This window comes from Chiloscyllium punctatum, chromosome 5 (genome assembly GCF_047496795.1).
Source record: "Chiloscyllium punctatum isolate Juve2018m chromosome 5, sChiPun1.3, whole genome shotgun sequence".
In the NCBI taxonomy this organism is placed as follows: domain Eukaryota; kingdom Metazoa; phylum Chordata; class Chondrichthyes; order Orectolobiformes; family Hemiscylliidae; genus Chiloscyllium; species Chiloscyllium punctatum.
The window spans coordinates 102,911,877-102,931,941 of NC_092743.1; the positions used below are offsets into that span (position 1 = coordinate 102,911,877).

Below are 20,065 nucleotides of genomic sequence, written 5' to 3' on the forward strand. Positions count from 1 at the left end.
GAATGGTGAACCACGCTGAAATGGGATTGGAGCCAGACATAGAGTCAGAGATGTACAGCACGGAAACAGACCCTTTGTTCCAACTCATCCATGCTGACCAGATATTCCAACCTAATCTAGTCCCATTTGCCATAATGTGGCCCATATCCCTCTAAACCCTTCCTATTCATATACCCATCCAGATGTCTTTTAAATGTACCGTCTTCTGCGTGAAAAGGTTGCCCCTCAGGTCACTTTTAAAATTTTCCCCCCAATCCTAAACCTATGCCCTCTAGTTCTGGACTCCCTACCCCACAGAAAAGACCTATTTCCTCATCCATGCTCTTCATGATTTTATAAACCTCTATAAGGTCACCCCTCAGCCTCTGACGCTTCCTGGGAAAACTGCCCCGGCCTATTCAGCCTCCCCCATAGCTCAAACCCTCTGGCAACATCCTAGCAAATCTTTTCTGAATCCTTTCAAGTTTCACAACATCCTTCCGATAGGAGGGGGACCAGAATGCACACAATATTCTACAACAATGTCCTGTAGACCCCTCTGTCCAATAAAGGAAAGCATACCAAACACGTTCTTCACTATCCTATCCACCTGTGACTCCACTTTCAATGAACTATGAAGCTGCACTCCAAAGTCTCTTTGTTTAGCAACATTCCCCAGGACCTTACCATTATGTGTATAAGCCCTGCTTTGATTTGCTTTCCCAAAATTCAGCACGTCACATTTATCTAAATTAAACTCCATCTGCCATTCCTCAGCCCATTGGCCCATCTGATCAAGATCCCATTGTACTCTAAGGGAACGTTCTTTGCTGTTGACTACACCTCCAATTTTGGTGTTATCTGTAAACTTACGAACCAAACCTCCTATGTTCACATCCAAACTATTTATATAAATGACGAAAATCAGTGGGCGCAGCACCAATCCTTGTGCCACACCAATCGTCACAGGCCTCCTGTCTGAAAAGCAACCCTCCACCACCACCCTCTGTCTTCCACCTTCAAGCCAGTTCTGTATCTAAATAATCAGTTCTCCCTGTATTCCATGAGATATAACCTTGCTAACCAGTCTCGCATGGGGAACCATGTCGAACGCCTTACTGAAGTCCATATAGATCACGGGCACCACTTTGCCCTCATCAATCCTTTTTGTTCCTTCTTCACAAAACTCAATCAAGTTCATGAGACATGATTTCCCATGCAAAAAGCCATGTTGACTATCCCTAATCAGTCCTTGCCTTTCTAAATGCATGTAAATCCTGTCCCTTAGGATTCCCTCCAACAAATTTCCCACCACTGATGTCAGGCTCACTGGTCTATAGTTCCCTGGCTTGTCCTTACCTCCTTTCTTAAATAGTGGCACCACATTAGACAACCTCCAGTCTTCTGGCACCTCACCTGTGACTATTGATGATACAACTATCTCAGCAATCACTTTCCTAGTTTCCCACAGAGTTCGAGGATACATCTGATTAGGTCCTGGGTATTTATCCACTTTTATGTATTTTAAGACATCCAGGACTTCCTCCTCAGTAATATGGACATTTTTAAAATGTCACCATCTATTTCCTACATTCCATATTTTCCATGTCCTTCTCCACAGTAAACACTGATGCAAAATACTCATTTAGTCTCTCCCCCTGTGGTTCCATGTATAGGCTGCTTTGTTGATCTTTGAGGGCTCCTATTATCTCTCTAGTTACCCTTTTTCATAGATCAACAATGGTAAGAACAGTAGGTTTCTGTCCCATTGGCATCCAGTTGTGTTTTACAACCATCTGATAGCTTCATGGATATTCTCCTAAACCTGAATTCAGTTCTTAAACTGGCCTGGTCAAATTTGAAATCACATTCCCTGGACTTTCCATGCACACCTCTGAATTACTAGTCCAGCAACACACCAATGCCAATTATAATGAGTATTTATATAGTATTTGTAATGTGGTAAAATGTTACAGGATTATTATCAAGCCTACTTTGGCACCAAGCCACAGAGGAACCTTTGAGCTTGACAGCCAAAAGCTTTGTTAAAGAGATAGGGTTTAAAGAGCACCTTGGTGAAAGAGCAGGAGAAAGTTTTAAGAGCAAATTCCAGAGCTTGGGACTAAACATCTGAAGGTACATCTACTAATGGACCAGTGGAAATTGGGGATATGCAACAGGCCAGAATTGGAGGAGCATGCAGATTTTGGAAAGTAGTAAGGCTGAGAGAGATTGCAGAGATAGGGACAGTCGAGGCCATGGAAGAATTCAAAAAACAGAGATGAGAATTTTAAAATTGAGTCATTTCCAGAATGGAATTCAATATCAGTCTGTGAGTATAGATGTGGTGGGTGAATTTGTACTGATGCACTTCACTATTTTGCCCTGTTAATAATAATATCCAGGGTCATGACTTTATCACCACCCATCTTTGACTCAAACAATGATTCATTTATCTTTGAATGCAAAACTCAATAATCTGAACTCTGCCTCCAGGTTTCTGTGCATGGCAAAGTCAGGGCAATGTATCAGATATTACTTATTAAACTTTTTATCTCTGGATCCTATCTCTCTGATGGTGAAGCCATAACCAATCAACACATGGATAGATTTTATTGCTCGTCATATAAATATTGCACCACAGATATCTTACTGTGTCAGTGTCTCAGGATAGGATACACAGCTGTGAACAAATGGGCAACTCTCATGTAAGTAAAGTCGATCAGTCCTGTGTAAAGTGCAAATTATCTACAATATCTGAACTTTGTGACTTTTAAATTAACTCAGTTAATTGTGTAGATGAAGGCAGTTCGAGGGAACTTGTAAAAACCTAGTTCTTAACATTTCATATTATAACTGATGAATAAGTATTGACTTAAAATATTTTATTGGTCCTATCACTTGTTCTTTTGTGCACATATTTTAACTAAACCACTTGTTTGAAACATTTCTTTCTATTAATTAATTGTGGAAGTGTTGCTGACTGGGACAGCATTTCTTACCCATTCCTAACTGCTCTCAAAAAGGTGGCAGTGAGCTGCTTTCTTGAACCGCTGCAGTTAATATGTTGTAGGTACATCACAATGCTGTTAAGGCAAGATTTTCCAGGATTTTACAGTGAAGGAATGGTGATATAGTTCCAAGTCAGGATGGTGTGTGCCTTGGAGGGGAAATGGCAAGTGGTAGTGTTCCCATGCATCTGCTGCCTTTGTTCTTCAAGGTAGACATGATCATGGGTTCAGAAGATGCTGCTCAAGGAGCCTTGGTGAGTTGCTGTAGTTGGATATAGTACATAACTGTTACCAAAGCACATCAGTGGTGAAGGAAGTGGTCTTGGTCAGACAAGCAGCTTTTCCTGAATGCAACAAGTTTTTTTAAGTGTATTGGAGCTGAAGGACAAGCATATCATTATGAGGCTCATTGAGGCATAGGATATTATGCTGTTCTTACTGAGATTAGTTTTTTAGTTTTTTTTTCAACCTGCCCAAATCCCTATACCCTTCCCTATCTCTGTAACAGTCTGCAGCACAAACGCTATCTGAGGTATCTGTGTTCCTCCAACATTCCTCTTTACCACACCCTGATTTTAATTGGTTCACTGGCCATCTTCAGCTGCCTGGGCTCTAACCTCTGGAATCCCTCACTAAACCTCTCAAAATTCTATCTTCCAGTTGAAAGCTATCTGATTGATTGAATTGTCCCAATATTTCCTTATGTAGTTCAGGGTAAATCTTTGTTTGATAAAGCTCATGTGAAGCCTCATTTATTGCATTAAAGGAACTATGTCAGTCCACAAAACATAGGAGCAGAAATAGATCATTCAGTCCATTGACTCTGTTACACTATTCATTGAGATCATGGCTGATCTGATAATTGGCAACTCCACTTTTCTGCTTTTTCCCTTTAATCCTTGATTCCCTTACAGATTAAAACTCTGTCTATCTCAGCACTGAATATCCATAATAATCCAACCTTGACAATTGGACATATCAAGTCTGGAGTTCAATGGAAAATCAAAAATTGGACATAAGACAGAACCATTGATTTCCAGAATCAAGAATGGTTCCAACATAGAAAAAGACCAATTCTCAGAAAATGCAACTAATTCATTCCCACACTTCCAACCTTTCCAAATAGCCCTGCAAGTTTTTTCCATTCAGATAAATATCCATTCCTTTTTGAAATTCAGAACAGATTTTGCCTCTTTGGGCAGTGTATTCTATATGCTAAACACTCTCTACATGGTTGCTTTTGGTTCTTTTGCTATTCAGCTTAAAAAATTATCCTCTGTTTCTCAACTCTTTCATCAATGGGAACAGTTTCTTCCTATCTAATTAAATGACTTTGAACACTTCAATAAAATATACTTTCACCCTTCTGCCCTCGAAGAAGAACAGCCCCAGATCCTCCAATCTATCCTTGTAAGAGACAGGATGTGGTATGTAAGACCATAAGATGTTGGACCAGATGTAGACCATTCAGCCCATTGAATCTGTTCTATCATTCATTGAGATCATGGCTGCTCTGATAGTTATCACTTTCCTGCCTTTACCCATTAATATTCAATTCACTTACTGGTTAAAAACCTGTCAATCTCAGCATTGAATAAATATAATGACCCAGCCTTGACAGTGGCATTATTAAGTATATTCAAGACTGAGAAAGGCAGACTTTTAATCAGTAAGTGGATCCAGGATCCAGCAATGTAAGTTTTATTGGCAAGACTTCCATCAACTTTATATTTTTATGAAATTATGCAACATTTTACCAGAAAATTAAATAGACTTATAGGAGCTAAACATTAAAATTACAATCAAAATTCAGAACATTCAGAACACCCCAATCATGTTAGGGCTTAATATTTATAGAACTGTAAACAGGATGAATTGTGTTATTCCCCAGTCATAATTCTCAACCTGTAGTCACAGATATTGATAGACAAAAGTAAACCATTGCAAATTAAAAATTTCATTCTGTTTAAATATTTTCAGTTTCTTTTTTTTAAGATGTCAGATACTTCTTTTTTTTGTACTTCTGAGACAGATGCAGCCCAGTACTCAATTGCGAAGGCAGATTTTCGTTCACCAGTACCAGTCTCTGCACTGACCTTCCTGGGATAGATTCCAATATGGTTTTTATCCTCACTGGGGAAAACTAGAATAAGGGGGCTTGGTTTCAAAATTAGAGGGTCACCCATTCAAGGATGGAAATGAGAAGGAATTTTCTTTCTTGCTAGATCACGACTCTTTGGAATTTTCTATCCCAGAGCACAGTGTAGGATGAGCCATTGAATATATTCAAGACGGGACTAGGCATATTTTTGAATGACTTGGGGAATCAAGGATATATGGGAACAGGCAGGAAAGTGAAGTTGAAACTGAGATCAAAGTCAGTCAGGATAATTGAATAGCAAAATAGGCTCCCATGGTCGAATGCTCTTCGTCTGCTCCTGTTTCTTATGTTCCTATCTGCTTGGCCCAGGGGAATGGCAGGTGAAGCCTGGTAAGGGTTGATCTCCAACCTGAAATTTTTGGAAGAAATCAGCCTGCAATTCCATTATGTACACAGGCATCAGAGTCTTCTAGCTGATGTGAAAATCTTTCTGACCATCATGAATGCAAGGTGAGGTGGGCATGGGGGCATCGATGCAAAATCCACTTTTTTACATGCTTCCTTTGTCTTCAACAACAACAACTTGTACTTTTATGGCACCATGTATGCAGTCAAACTTCCCAAAGAGCTTCTTGGGAATGTTATCAGTGAGGAATTCAATGATTGTAATGTCATTGAATGTCAAAGGGCAAAGTTCATTTTTGTTGGAGATGATCATGGGCTGACACTTGTGTGGCATAAATGCAATGTGCAATTTTCCATCTCAAACTTGAATGTCCAGGCCTTGCTGCATATGCTTTATTCCTGATGAAGGGCTTTTGCCCGAAACGTCGATTTAGCTGCTCGTTGGATGCTGCCTGAACTGCTGTGCTCTTCCAGCACCACTAATCCTGCATATGGCCATGGATTACTTCAGTATCTGAGGAGTTATGAATGGTGTGGATGATTGTACAATTATTAGTGAACATCTCCACTCCTGACCTTATGATGGAGGGAAGGTCATTGATGAAGCAGCTGAAGATGTGTTGGCCTAGGACACTACTCTGGGGAAGTCCTGCAGAGATATCCCAGAGACTGAGATGATTGATCTCCAACAACCACATCCATCATTTCTGTGCTAGTATGATTCCAAATAAGCTACCATAAAACCAATAACAGCAGAAATGGTTCAAATATAGTCCAATTATAAACTCCATGAGCCCATATGGTGGAAAATATTGGTACTGCAAAACATTAGCAGTCAATATAGGAAATCAGGATGTATGAGTCAGCCAGATCAGTATGTTTTTTTCAGCATGTTTGACACTGAATGGTACAAGACCATAAAACAACCTTACAACCTAATTACAGAAAAGGCCCCTTGGACGTATTTGTCAATGAAATGTTATAAAACAGTAAAGATAAGGAGCTGACTATATTATTAAGCAATTAAAGGTTGTGCACTCATGTTCATATTTTAGACTATGGTTTGGAAATGTGATCATTATCAGTACAATTGGGTTCAAAGAGGATGTCCAACTATTTGTATTTTTTTCTGGACTGTGCACGGTTCTGGGCTCCATCGTACATAAAGGATATGGATCTGGAGGCCTGGAAGAAGTGCAAAAAATTACAAGGACCTCATTATTATTGATATAGGTCAATGGCTGATAAACAGAGAATGGAAATTCAGGTGCCAATTTTTTCTGGGTGCAGAGGTCAAAGATCCATACAAATCTGGGGCACCTACCTCATCTGAATGGCTTCAAAGCCTGATTAAGAGGGTCCCATGCTGTGGTCCTCTTTTTGAGACTACTGGCTGCTTCTACATTCATCAGAGAATCCAGTAGCTTTTGTTCAGAAATGAGGTGCTGAATTTTTCCCAGAATTTGACTGTCAACTTCAGGGATTTTTATGGATGGTTTCCTTCCAAAGGCTGTCCAGATTTTTCTCACTGAGGTTCACACAGCTCACTTCATAAACTATGTACTATGCCTCCACAGTGCTGCTTTTGACTAATGTATGTTCAGAAGCAGTAACTGCATTGCGACAAACATTGCTAGCCTATTCTGAATAGCCACCCAGATCAGTATAGTGTCCAGACTCTGGTGAATGGGCAGGTTAATGATCTTCTGCAGTCTGCAAAGGTAAGTGTCACCATATTCTCTCTGTGACCTCAAACTCACTGTAGCTCTACTATTGAACCCATTTCCCATCATGGTGGTGGCCTACCATTTTCTGTATTGTCTGCAGCATCTTCCCTCATCCCCATTCCCCCAGACTGCTAATCTTTCTTGCTCTTCTGCTTCCTACTTACTCATATGGGATTTCTCACCATCTTTCCTGATCAATTATGGGCCAGTCCATTTTCCCTTTTGACTGTCCTTTGCTGTGAAACATGAGAAGCTGCTTGGCTATCAGTCTGTGCTAAAAGAGAAGGCAAGCAGAGATTGAAGTGGGCAAGAGGATTAACACCCAGTTTCCACTGCGGGCCAGAAAGTGCTCAAAAATCACACGTGGAAGGGAACTGCAGCAGTGCTACAAGAAATCCAATTACCTCACATGGATAGTCAAGGTCAACGAATACATCTTCATGCAGCATATCTAACCTACTACACAGCTGTCACAGTACTGAATGCACTACGTTCTTATCACTCAGCTGGCATCAGTCCCTGGCACTTGACTTATGTAGAGCAGGATTCTGCATCATGGGAATGTGAACCATTTGGGCTCAGCTGAATGCAAAGACAGCCAACAGTATTAAGAAGAAAACAACAGTGAGAGACATGCTCAGCCCTGCTCCAATCAATCAGGTGAGATGGGTGCACCAAACGTGCACACAACCAGCTTGATCCAAACAAGCACATACATGGTACAAGTGGTGGCCTCTGCAAAAACACGGACCCAAATTTCTAGACCTATGTTTCCTCCTGCAAAACTAGGGTTAATAAGTATAAGACTGTTACCAATAAATTCAACAACGAATTCAAGAAAAACACCTATATGCAAAGAGCAGTGAGAACATGGAACTTGAAACTACTAGGCCTGCTTGAATCAAATAATATAGATGTCTTTATGGAGAAATTAGATAAATATATTGAGGGAGAAATTAATACAAGGATATACTGATGGGGTGAAATGTATTTGGGAAGAGAGGTGAGTCAAGTAAAGCATGGCTGCTTGGAAAAAATGGCCTGGTCCTGTGCTGTAAATTTAATGTACAATAACTGAAAAATTAATGCCATTCTGTCCTTATCTGTTGATGTTCAGTAATTTCCATTTTACCTGTTTGTACCATTCTAGTGTGAATGGGGAATAATGTAACAGAGTTTCCATGTTGAACATTTTAAGGGAATTGAATTGGGAGCAGTAGCAAATGATGAATTATAGGATTATGGGCAGGAGGAGATTACAGTGTAGTGGAGACAGGGGGCCATAAACAGATTTAAAAACACGCACTAACAATTTAAAATTAAAGCATTGCCAGATTGTGAGTCAATGTAGGTTCACACACATAGGGAGATGATGAATGAATGAAAGTTTGTGCGAATTAGGAAATAGTGGGGTGATTGAAAGTTATCCTTTGAGCTATAATTATACCATGCCTTGTGTCTAAGTAAAATCTGTGTTCAATTATTAATAATGTATATTTCATTACGCAGCCAGGTATTCAATATCATGTGCATTTCAGTGAAGAGGGAGATGCCAAGAAGATAAAAAAAGCTTGCAAGGGAGCAGGTAATCAACCCTTTAAAATAGGACATTAAACTTTTATTGAATTTAGCTGACATCTAATGCTTTGTGATCATGTACAGATTAGAATTTTATTTTTAAAAAACGCTGAAGTTTAACTGTGGAGGGTCTTTATTGAGGCTCTATTGGGATTAAAGACTTTCAGCTAGAGGTACACTAATAAAGAGATATGGCATTTCTGATTCTGTAGAAAGAAGAAACATAATTCCAAGAACTATCTGCTCCCCCCAACCCCCCCAATTCAAGTGCCGAATCTACAATAAAGTGACACAGTTCTCTAATTTACAGCCAATTCTTTCAGGAATGAAATTAGGGGCTAGGTTTTGCATCCTAAATGTGCAAGGCATGTTTTTGGCAGGTGGTAGAACAGATAATACAAGGGATAATAAGCCCGTTGCTTCCCCACTCATCCCCATAATACAGTGGCGATAATATGATTGAAATTGACAGCCTGTCTACCATTTTCTAAAAATAAATGAATGGGCAATTGAGCTTGAGCCAAACCATTGACTCCAGTCCTATGCTTCTCATGCCATTACGTGGTGGACACGGGCAGGTGGGAGGGAGCCTGTTTGTGAAAAATTGTTTTGGAAAGGCAGGATGGAAGGACTCACAGCATTGAGAAGGGTACCTCTAGGAATCTCTTTGATCCTCATCACCTGGCCTCCATGCCATTTTCCTCCCAGCTGCCATCATCCTGCCTCCTTTGACTGCATGACCCTGCCCTACCTTAATTGCCTTTGACTAATCCTGCTCTGAAGTCCAACAAAACTCTGCATACATTATCTTGGATACAGTCCCAACAACACCCACCACTCTTGGGGACTGCTAGAGCTGGTGGCTGTCAAGGGCAAGACTTGTTCAAACCGAGGGAGGTGGATGCCACTCTCTGCCCATTTAGCCGGCTGACAATGCATTATTGCTTCTGGATGGGCACTTCTTAGGTCTGTCAGCTATTGGCCAACTCTTGCAACAGTGGCACAAGCAACATGCTACCCCCACCCCCACCTCAATCTCTCCCTTTCCCCACCTCAAGCCATGAAATTCAACCAGAGGAAACATTTCTCCACATAAAGTAACTGTGAGAAATTTGGAACTATCTTCCTCCAACAGCAAGTGATGCTTGATCAATTTTCATTTTAAATCGAGATTGATAGATTTTTGTGAAGTCTGAGACATTGCAGTTGTCTGGAGTTAAGGTATAGATCACCCGTGCTGTCATTGAATGATGGAACAGTTTGGAAAGACTAAATAGCCCCCTCCTCTCCCTATGTCACTGTGTTTAGAATAACTCCAATCACCATACAGGTAATGAAGCAATTGTTCTTAATTAGGAAACATGGCAGGCAAGCAGATTTCTCCAGCACTCGAGCTTTGTTTTACTGGGAGTGGATAAGGATCTCATCACCAGTACTTTGTTGCTAGTAATTTGGAGAGCTGCAGTATGGAACTGGGTTACACTTCATGAGATTGAGGCATTGCAGGCAAACAGACCAAAGCATGCCCAAAAAAACAGTTCCACTTTCCAGCCAACATTTCTTTGGGTTGTATTGGCTACAGCATCAAATTTATGCTTGAATATGTCATATTTGTAGTCCATTGTTACATCAATCATCAGTGGACTTCCTTTCACCCTGGCAGTTAAAACCAAATGTCTCACTTGATAGGAATGCACACGCAGAGAATCATTGCAAAACTTGTTGAGGCACTTCGAGCAGATGCCTCCAATTCCAAATCTCATTGCAGAAGAACCAGATAAAAAATATTAAAAACAGAGACCACAGATTTTTGTTTAATGATCTCAGTGGAAGAAATTCCAGGTGACGGTTTAACATTGGTATCAAAGATAAGGGAGTTGATATAAGGAGTGAATGGGGACTGTCTGTTTCTGTCAGCAAGTTGGCGTGGAACTGGATGTCATAGTTTAAATAACTGACAAAAGAATTTAAGGGGAACAGAGGAGAAGTTCCTTCATTTTGAGGGCTGTTAAGATTTGTAACATGGTACTTGAATAGAATCATCAGACACCTACTTGAGGATTAATTTGCAGGGTTATATGGGGAAAGATTGGGGGGCATGGGATTACATGACTTGTAGTTTCAAAGAGCAAGCATGGGTACATAGGCTAAATGGCCTCCTTCTGTGCCAAGAGATCTTATGACAGGGTTTCCCACGAATCACAAGATAAGATTTTGGGATAGAGACATAAAGTCATAGAGATGAACAGAATGGAAGCAGACTCTTTGGTCCAACTTGTCCATGCTGACCAGATATCCTAAATTAATCTAGTCCCATATGCCAACAATTTCCCCTTAAACACTCCCTATTCATATACCCATCCAGATGCCTTTCAAATGTAACAATTGTACCAGCCTCCACTCACTCCTTTGGCAGCTCATTCCATACAAGCACCACCCTCTGCGTGAAAAAAGTTGCCCCTCAGGTCCCTTTTAATTTTTTCCCCCCTGTCACTGTAAACCTATGCCCTCTAGTTCTGGACTCCCCCACCCCACAGAAAAGACCTTGTCTATTTACTTTATCCATACCCCTCATGATTTTATAAACCTCTATAAGGTCACCCCTCAGCCTCCGACACTCCAGGCAAAACTGCTCCAGCCATTTCAGCCTCTCTCTATAGCTCAAACCTTTCAAACCTAGCAATATCCCTGTAGAACTTTTCTGAACACTTTTAAGTTTCACAACATCCTTCCGACAGAACAGAGACCAGAATTGCACACAATATTCCAAAGGTGGCCTAAACAATGTCCTGTATAGCCGCAACATGACCTCCCAACTCCTATCCTCAATGCTCTGATCAATAAAGGAAAGCATACCAAAAGCCTTCTTCACTATCTTATCTACCTGCGATTCCACTTCCAAGGAACTATGAACCTGAACTCCAAGGATTCTTTGTTCAGCAACACCCTCGGACCTTACCATTAAGTGTAGGATGGTAAGGTCTGAATTGCCTTTCCAAAATGCAGCACCTCACGTTTGACTAAATTAAACTCCATCTGCTACTCCTCGGCCCCTTGGCCCATCTGATCAAGATCCCATTATATTCTGAGGTAACCTTCTTCACTGTTGACTACACTTCCAATTTTGGTGTCATCTGCAAACTTACTAATTATACCTCCTAAATTCACATTTAAATCATTTACATAAATAATGAAAAGTAGTGGACCGATCCTTGTGGCACACCATTAGTCACAGGCCTCCAGTCTGAACGCTCCACCACCACCCTCTGTTTTCCACCTTCAAGCTCGTTCTGTATCCAAATGGCTAGTTCTCCCTGTATTCCATGTGATCCAACCTTGCTAACCGGTCTACCATGAGGAATTTTTTCGAGTGCCTTACTGAAGTCCATATAGTTCACATTCACCTCTCTGCTCTCATCAGTCCTCTTCATTACTCCATCAAAAAACTCAGTTCAAGTTTATGAGATACATTTCCCACGCACAAAGCCACGTTGACTATCCATAATCAGTCCATGCTTTTCTAAATACATGTAAATCCTGTCCCTCAGGATTCCCTCCAACAACTTGTCCACCACTGATGCCATCATGAACTCTGAAGCAGCAATGTCTGCAGTGTTGATCAGTCTGATTTCTGACATGTTGTGAAGCTCTTTTAAATCCTTGCTTTGCTTTTGTTGGTAGACAAAAACAGATGTTACATGCCACCAGGTTATAGTCTTCACCTGACGAAGGAGCAGCGCTCCAAAAGCTTGTGATTTTAAATAAGCCTGATGGATGATAACCTGATGTCATGTGACATCTGACTTTGTCCACACCAGTGCAACACCAGCATCTCTATATCATTGTTGTTGGATACAGCCCAATGTACTACACTTTGAGGTATGATTGGTTGCATCAAGAGCCTGTAATTGACAGGTGCTCATTTTAGTTTGTCCTCCTGCCCCTCCTGCTCAACAACTGAAGCCGCTCATCTCCCAGCTCTCACCAACTCTCTTACCTGTCCAAATTTTTACTCAATCACTGCTGGGTCGACTGCTTTTTGTAATTTATATAAATGATTTGAATGTGAACGCAGGAAGTATAGTTAGTAAGTTTGCAGATGACACCAAATTTGGAGATGTAGTAGACAGCAAAGAAGGTTACCTCAGAGTACAACGGGATCTTGATCAGATGAGCCAATGGGACAAGGAGTGGCAAATGGAGTTTAAATTAGTAAATTTTGAGGTCCTGCATTTTGGAAAGGCAAAACAGGGCAGAACTTATGCACTTATTGGTAAGGTCCTCGGGACTGTTCCTGAACAAAGAGACCTTGGAGTGCAGGTTCATAGCTCCTTGAAAGTGGAGTCGCAGGTAGATAGGATAGTGACAAAGGTGTTTGGTATGCTTGCTTTTATTAGTCAGTGCATTGAGTCTAGGATATGGGAGGTCATGTTATAGCTGTACATGATATTGTTTCGGCCACTTTTGGAGTACTCCATTTATTTCTGGACTCCCTGCTACAGTAAGGGTATTGTGAAACTTGTAAGTATTCGGAAATGATTTACAAAGATGTTGCCAGATTTGGAGGGTTTGAGCTATACGGGGGGGCTGAACAGGCTGGGGCTGTTTTCCCTGGAGTGTCGGAAGCTGAGGGGTGACCTTATAGAGGTTTATAAAATCATGAGGGGCATGAATAGGGTAAATAGATAAGGTCTTTTCGTCATGGTGGTGAGTCCAAAATTGGAGAGCATCGATTTAAGGTGAGAGGGGAAGATTTAAAAGGGACCTAAGAGGCAACATTTTCACACCGAGGGGAGTACGTGTGGGAATGAGCTGCCAGAGGAGGTAGTGGAGGCTGGTACAATTACGACATTTAATAAGCATCTGGATGGGTATATGAATAGAAATGGTTCAGAGGCACATGGGCCAAATGCTGGCAAATGGGGTTAGATTAGTTTAGGATATCTGGTCAGCATGGATATGTTAGACCAAAGGGTATGTTTCCGTGCTGTATGACTCTATGACTCTTTGACTCTGGAGTGACATCTAGATTGAGGCATTAAAATGGGGTCACACTGCATTATTTCCAGCCTCCTCTTCACATCACACAGTGTGTAATCAAAATAAATATTTATAATATTGTCCCTGTAAGATCTACAGCAGTTGAAAGCAGCTGAGTTCAGCACCCACCCACCTGGTGTGGGAGTGGTCAGCCCTGGAGTGGTTTAACTAATCCTAACCCTAACCTGACCCATTTTACATATCAACAAGGTAAAAACAATGACTGCAGATGCTGAAAACCGAATACTGGATTAGTGGTGCTGGAAGAGCACAGCAGTTCAGGCAGCATCCAACGAGCAGCGAAATCGGCTTTTGCCCGAAACGTCGATCTCGCTGCTTGTTGGATGCTGCCTGAACTGCTGTGCTCTTCCAGCACCACTAATCCATTTTACATATGCCCTGTTAAAAACAAACAGCGATCTGTATTGTAATTTCCTGACTGTTTAAGGTGATAAAAGGCCACCCCAGTATTCTCAACTCTAAACCTATATCACTCGCTACAATAGCAAAAAGAACAATTGTCGAAACTAACGCTTACAAGGAGACATATATTTTCAACTATATATTTTCAACCTTGCCACTTATGAAAGGTGTCAGTCATGGTTCAGTGGGAGCACTCTTGCCTCTGATTTAGAAGGAGATGGGTTTGTAATAACATTCCAGAGATTTGAGCATATTACCTAGGCTAGCATATCTGGGGTGCAGTATTGATGAAGTGCTGTGCTCTAAGAGTTGCCCTTTGTTGGACCTGGTGTTAAAACCACCTGAGAGGGCTTTAGTTTATAGGATTCAATATTTAAAGCAGAGTTCTTCCTGCTGTTCTGACTAATTTTTATCCCTGAACTAACGTCACCACAGCAGATTATCATTTATTTCATTGCTGTTTGAGGAATCTTGCTGTGAACAAATTGACCAGCAAACTTCCTGTATTATAACAATGAGTGTAATTCAAATATGTGTCATTGGCTATAAAACACTTTGGACAATATGAGATCATGAAAAATGCTATATAAATGCAACTATTTCATTTATTGAATTGAAACAAAAGCCAAACCCCTCTCAACATTAGCAGACATAGTTCATACGTCCGCAATGGTATTACACAAGTTCGTTGTTACACAATGTCAAGACAGCTTGAGGAAGAAACCGCAGTTGTACTTTGCTTAATGAACAATAGAGGTCAGCAATGGTGCGTGTTGCTAATCCAGTTTATTGCAAATATATTTTCATATCTTCCTAAACCATGCAAAAATATATGCATCTTTCTTGACTATCGGTACATAAGCACCTTAGTTGGAATAACTTAGATAAAAGCTGTGGTTTATCAATATCATGAGGCTATCAAACAAGTCTCCTTACAGTTAGAGTTTTTGTTTAACAAAGTCCTAAACGGAAATAAACTTTACATTTCCTAAAACAAACACAAAGAGCCTTGGATGCTGGAAATCTGAAATATATTTCGTCACCTGATGAAGGGTCATTGACCTCAAAAGATTAACTTTTTTTTCCACAGTGTGGATGCTGCCAGAGCTACTGTGTTTCTCCAACACTCTCTGTTTCCATTCCCTTCTTCAGTCACTTCCTAAAATATTTGGGAACCTGAAAGCCATTTATAAAAGTTTAAAAACAATACTTCTGGTTTCCCTTCCAATGACATTGCTATAATTTAAGAGCAAGAGTAGGCCATTAAACTGAACTAGACTGCTCAGTCTTTCAACAACAGCATAACTGGTATGACTGCAGCCTCAACTTCACATTCTGCCTGTTCTGAATACCATTTACTCCTTTGATAATCAAAAATCTATCTATCTCTGTCTTAAAATCATTCAATGAATCTGCCTCCAATGCTCTATGTGGATGAGAAATTCAAAGAATCATGACTGTCTAAGGGAAAAAAAATCTTCCTCTGTTTCATATTATACGTTCCTGATTTTCAGATTGTACCCCTAGTACAAGCCTCTCATGTCCAGAAACATGCTTTTATTATCCATTCTATCATGGTCCCTGTCACTTGCTTCCTGTAAGGTCTCACTGGGAAGAATAAACACATTCTGAATAATACCAATATTTTCTGTCTCTGTTATCTTCTTTGGTGAATTCCTCTAATTCTGGCCTCCTGTATATCACTAATGTTCATTGTTCTATCATGAATTTCATGCCTCTAGCTATCAAGGCCCTAAGATCTGGAATCTGACCCCTTCACAACCCTCGGCTCCTCCCAAACCTCTTGACATCTCAGCTTTCCTGTCTTCTTTGAAAACACTCTCAAAATGTTACTGTTAGATTATACATGGATTAGTGTCAAATGTTTATACAGCATTGACCCTAAAATTATTTGCTACATTGAAGGTGCTATATAATGCATGTTGTTGGTGTTGAATATTTCTGATTCTCTACCTCTGTCTCCTCATTTAAGACAGTCTTTGACCAAGATTTTGATCAATGGTTCGAATTAATTTCTCCTTTTTTTTGGCTCAGCATCAATTCTGTTTCGTTACACAGTTGCTCGACATCTCAGGATGTTTTGCTGTGTTAAAGGCACTGTATAATTTTAAGTTGTTGTTGTCAGTGTATTTCACAATTTATCGATCTTGATTGAATAAAGTGCCCTTACAAAATATTCTAAACTTACTTACCTTTAATTTTAGTTCCATTCAACTTATAATTTATTGCCTATTTGGAAATTTGTTGTGGATACATTGCCTGTGCATCAAAAGTTACATACAAGTGAATAATTAACAATGAAAATGAAAAATTACATAATCACTGAAATTTGGCACTGATCAAAAAATAAAACCCTGAAGAAATTGAACTCAAACAGTGATCAATGTAAAACAGCATGTCACCACAGTGCAGTACCATGTTACATTCATCCCAGTCTCTGGAAGTCTTGAAACATGAATTTTCATAATCTTAAGTTATGTGATGTTTGTTCATCCATTTTGTGAATGTCTGTCTCTCCCCCTCAAAACTTCAATATGCCCATCTACACATCTCTGCGCATCATCTCTATGGGCCTGAACATCTCTTCCCTAGCCAAGATATCTGACCCAAAACATAAGCAGCCATGGTGTCAGTGTTTTGACTGCAATCCTCCTCATCTCCCTGGTACAGAGCACCCCCATCTCTCTGTTTGTCCCTTTCCTCAACAGCTCACTACACTGATGATGTAAGTGAAGCTGTAGTGGATTCTGATGGATGTAAATGTCTTCAGAATACTCTTAGCGTACTGTACATTAGCATAAAATTTAAGGTTACTGAATTCATCAAGACTATTCTCAATGATCATGCTCTGTTAATTAATGTACTGTATGTCAATCAGCCACAAAAATCTTAAATATAAATATTTATTTTGATAATAAATTTTGTGTATTGGTTGGTGCAGAATATCCTGACAGGTTGGAAGCTGAATATTTTATTTTGTAAAGCTATAAAACAGAGTAATTAGGAGTTCAGAAATAGGAGGATGTCATTCTGCCTCTCAATTCTGTTCTACTATTTATGAGGTCATGGCTAGTCTTAACTCCACTTAGCCACCTTGGCTTTGTAACTCTTAATACACTTACTTAACAAGATCTATCACTCACCGTTTTTAAAATTTCAGTTCATTCCCAGCCTCAATACTTTTTTGGGGAGACAGTTCGAGATTTCCATAACTCATAGAATGAAAGAGATACTTTCTGGTGTCACTCCTGGGTCTGGATTTAATCTTAAGAATTTGACTTCTTGTAGTGGACTCTTCTCAGTTGAGGCAATAGACTCTCTCACTCTTGAGTAAACTAGGTCAATGTGCCCTGGAATTTAGAAGAATGTGAAGTTATCTAACTGAAACAAAAAGAAATCTTAAGAGGTTTGAAGGGGTAGATGTTGAGGAAATGTCCCGAAGTTGAGGAATCTAGAACACAAGGGCAGTCACCGGATAAAAGGTCAATCATTTAGGACTGTGAGGAAGAGAAATTTCTTCACTCAGAGGGTTATGAATACTTGGAATGCTTTATCCCATAGAGCTATGGATTCTCAGTAACTGAGTATATTCAACTCAGAAGCTTGTAACTGGGGGAATTAAAGGATATGGAGATAATATGAGGAGGTATAGTTGGATATATGATCAACCATTAAGTTGTTACATGTTTGAGCAGGTTTATAGTGCTGAATGACCTAATCTTGCTCCTATTTCGTATGTTTAGAATTTCAAATCCTCTAAGTGTGGAAACAGGTCATTTGGCTCAACAAGTCCACACCGACCCTCCATAGAGTAACCCACCCAGACCCATTCCCCTACATTATTACTTTACATTTCTCCTGACAATGCACCTAACCTACACACCCCGAAAACTATGGGCAATTTAGTGTGGCCAATTCACCTAACTTGCACATCTTTGGACTATGGGAGGAAACCAGAACACCTGAAGGAAACCCACACAGACATGGGGAGCATGTACAAACTCCACACAGACAGTCGCCCAAGGCTGGAATCATCCCTGGGTCACTGGCGCTGTGAGGCAGCAGTGCTAACCACTGAACCACAGTGCCGCCCCACCGTTCTTAAGTTTTGTGTTCTCTACCCTATAAAATCCCTTAATCATCTCAATTGTACAATCCCTGAATCTTAGTTCTGTGGAATGACATAATTTATAATTAGTGTCCCTGTTTAACTCATCCACATGATTTGCTATTTTACTTTTAGGAACAGATGAAGTTGCTATCATCAAAATCCTTGCAAATCGTACAACAGCACAGAGACAAAAGATAAAAGAGAAATACAGAGCTTTGTATGGAAAAGTAAGTACACTTGTGACAAGGCTGAAATGAAATTTAATACACTGCTAGCATGATAAATGGATGCTAAACCAATGCAATTTCACATTAAACTGTGCACTCCTGTTTCACACATTTAATGCCCAAATCTAAAGGGGAGATTTTCACACAATTGAAGTAAATGGTGCAAAGTCAAAATCTATTTCATTCAAATTTGTTCATTCATTGCATTTGAAACTTTTTCATTGCTGGGTCAAATCCTCAAACTTACTTCCTAAAAGCACTATTGGTGTACCTAAAGCAGATGGGTTGCTCCAGTATAGAAAGGTCTCTCACCACCATCTTCTTAAGATCTTTGTGAGTGGACATCACACATCCCATTAATGAATTTAAAAATTTGCTTTCCAACTGAGGAGGTCCAAGTGCTTATTGCCCACATACTCATGTATCCATAGATGATGGTTATAACCTGGTGGACTAGGAAGTTAATAATGTGATTTAATATTCCCCAAAGAAACCTGGAAGGAGGAAAATCACAGTGGAATATCTATTTTTCTTCCTGTTTTTCTCTAGGATATGGAAAAAGTGCTAAAAGGAGATCTGAGCGGGTGCTTAGAAAAGACAATTTTGGCCATGCTAGACCGTCCCTGTGAATTCGATGCCAAGTTGCTGAAGGAGGCAATGAAAGGAGCTGGAACTAATGAAGAATTGCTCATTGAGATTCTTTGCACACGGGCCAACTCAGTATGCTTAAATTTGAACTATATCGATAAGTTATATTTATTTATGAATATATTGTGACTCCAATTAAACTTCAGGAAAGATGAAGACCTGCAACACAGTATCATATAGCATAGCAGAGCATCATTCAGTCCATTTTTCCTGTGCTGGCTCCTTGGCAAGCAATTGAATTTGGACTCCCTGGCTCTTAAACCTATAAGTTTGCAACTTTTCCATTCCAGTACACAGCCCCACACCCCACGTCCAACACCACCTTACCTTAATGAATTCAGTAGAACTTGAAATTTAAGCTCATTATCTCACCAGCGATACTGCTAACCGTGTAGAGTTTCTAGTTTCTGTTCTTATGTATGACTCCCAGCATCTACAGTGTTTTGCTAGTCTAATCCATCAGATGAATAACGCTAAACAGAACCTCACATTCATAAGCCCTTTGTTGAATATCATGTTCAGTTTGAAAACTTCACATTGTTTGTCCTTTTAGTTCTCCTCCTTACTACAATTCTGACTTCTATGTCTTTAGCTCAATGTAAGCACAAGAAACAGGACCACATCTTTCAATTAGGCACTTTACAGCCATCCAACTTAACACTGAATTTAATACCTTCAGCTCTTAACCATAGCATCTATTCGCTCTTCAGTAACTGCTTTTCTGGAGCCTTTTTTTTCTTGTTAATTTTGTCACCTCCTTCTGCCTTGCACCATCATCCCTTTTTCTGCTTTGT

At 40.1% G+C, this 20,065-nt stretch overlaps 1 protein-coding gene across 2 annotated transcripts in view; it reads left to right on the top strand.

The window, feature by feature from the left end:
* Positions 1 to 20,065, top strand: part of LOC140477284 (annexin A13-like) — a 56,434-nt gene that overhangs the window by 23,394 nt on the left and 12,975 nt on the right. The window contains exons 1-4 of one of the 2 annotated variants that reach the window (XM_072570880.1): positions 2,649 to 2,687; positions 8,733 to 8,808; positions 18,529 to 18,623; positions 19,173 to 19,343. In XM_072570880.1, coding sequence (XP_072426981.1) covers positions 2,673 to 2,687; positions 8,733 to 8,808; positions 18,529 to 18,623; positions 19,173 to 19,343 — 357 coding nt within the window. In that variant the 5' untranslated portion in view covers positions 2,649 to 2,672. Of the gene's footprint in view, positions 1 to 2,648; positions 2,688 to 8,732; positions 8,809 to 18,528; positions 18,624 to 19,172; positions 19,344 to 20,065 lie in introns of those variants that run through there. The other variant, XM_072570879.1, reaches the window with a different exon arrangement.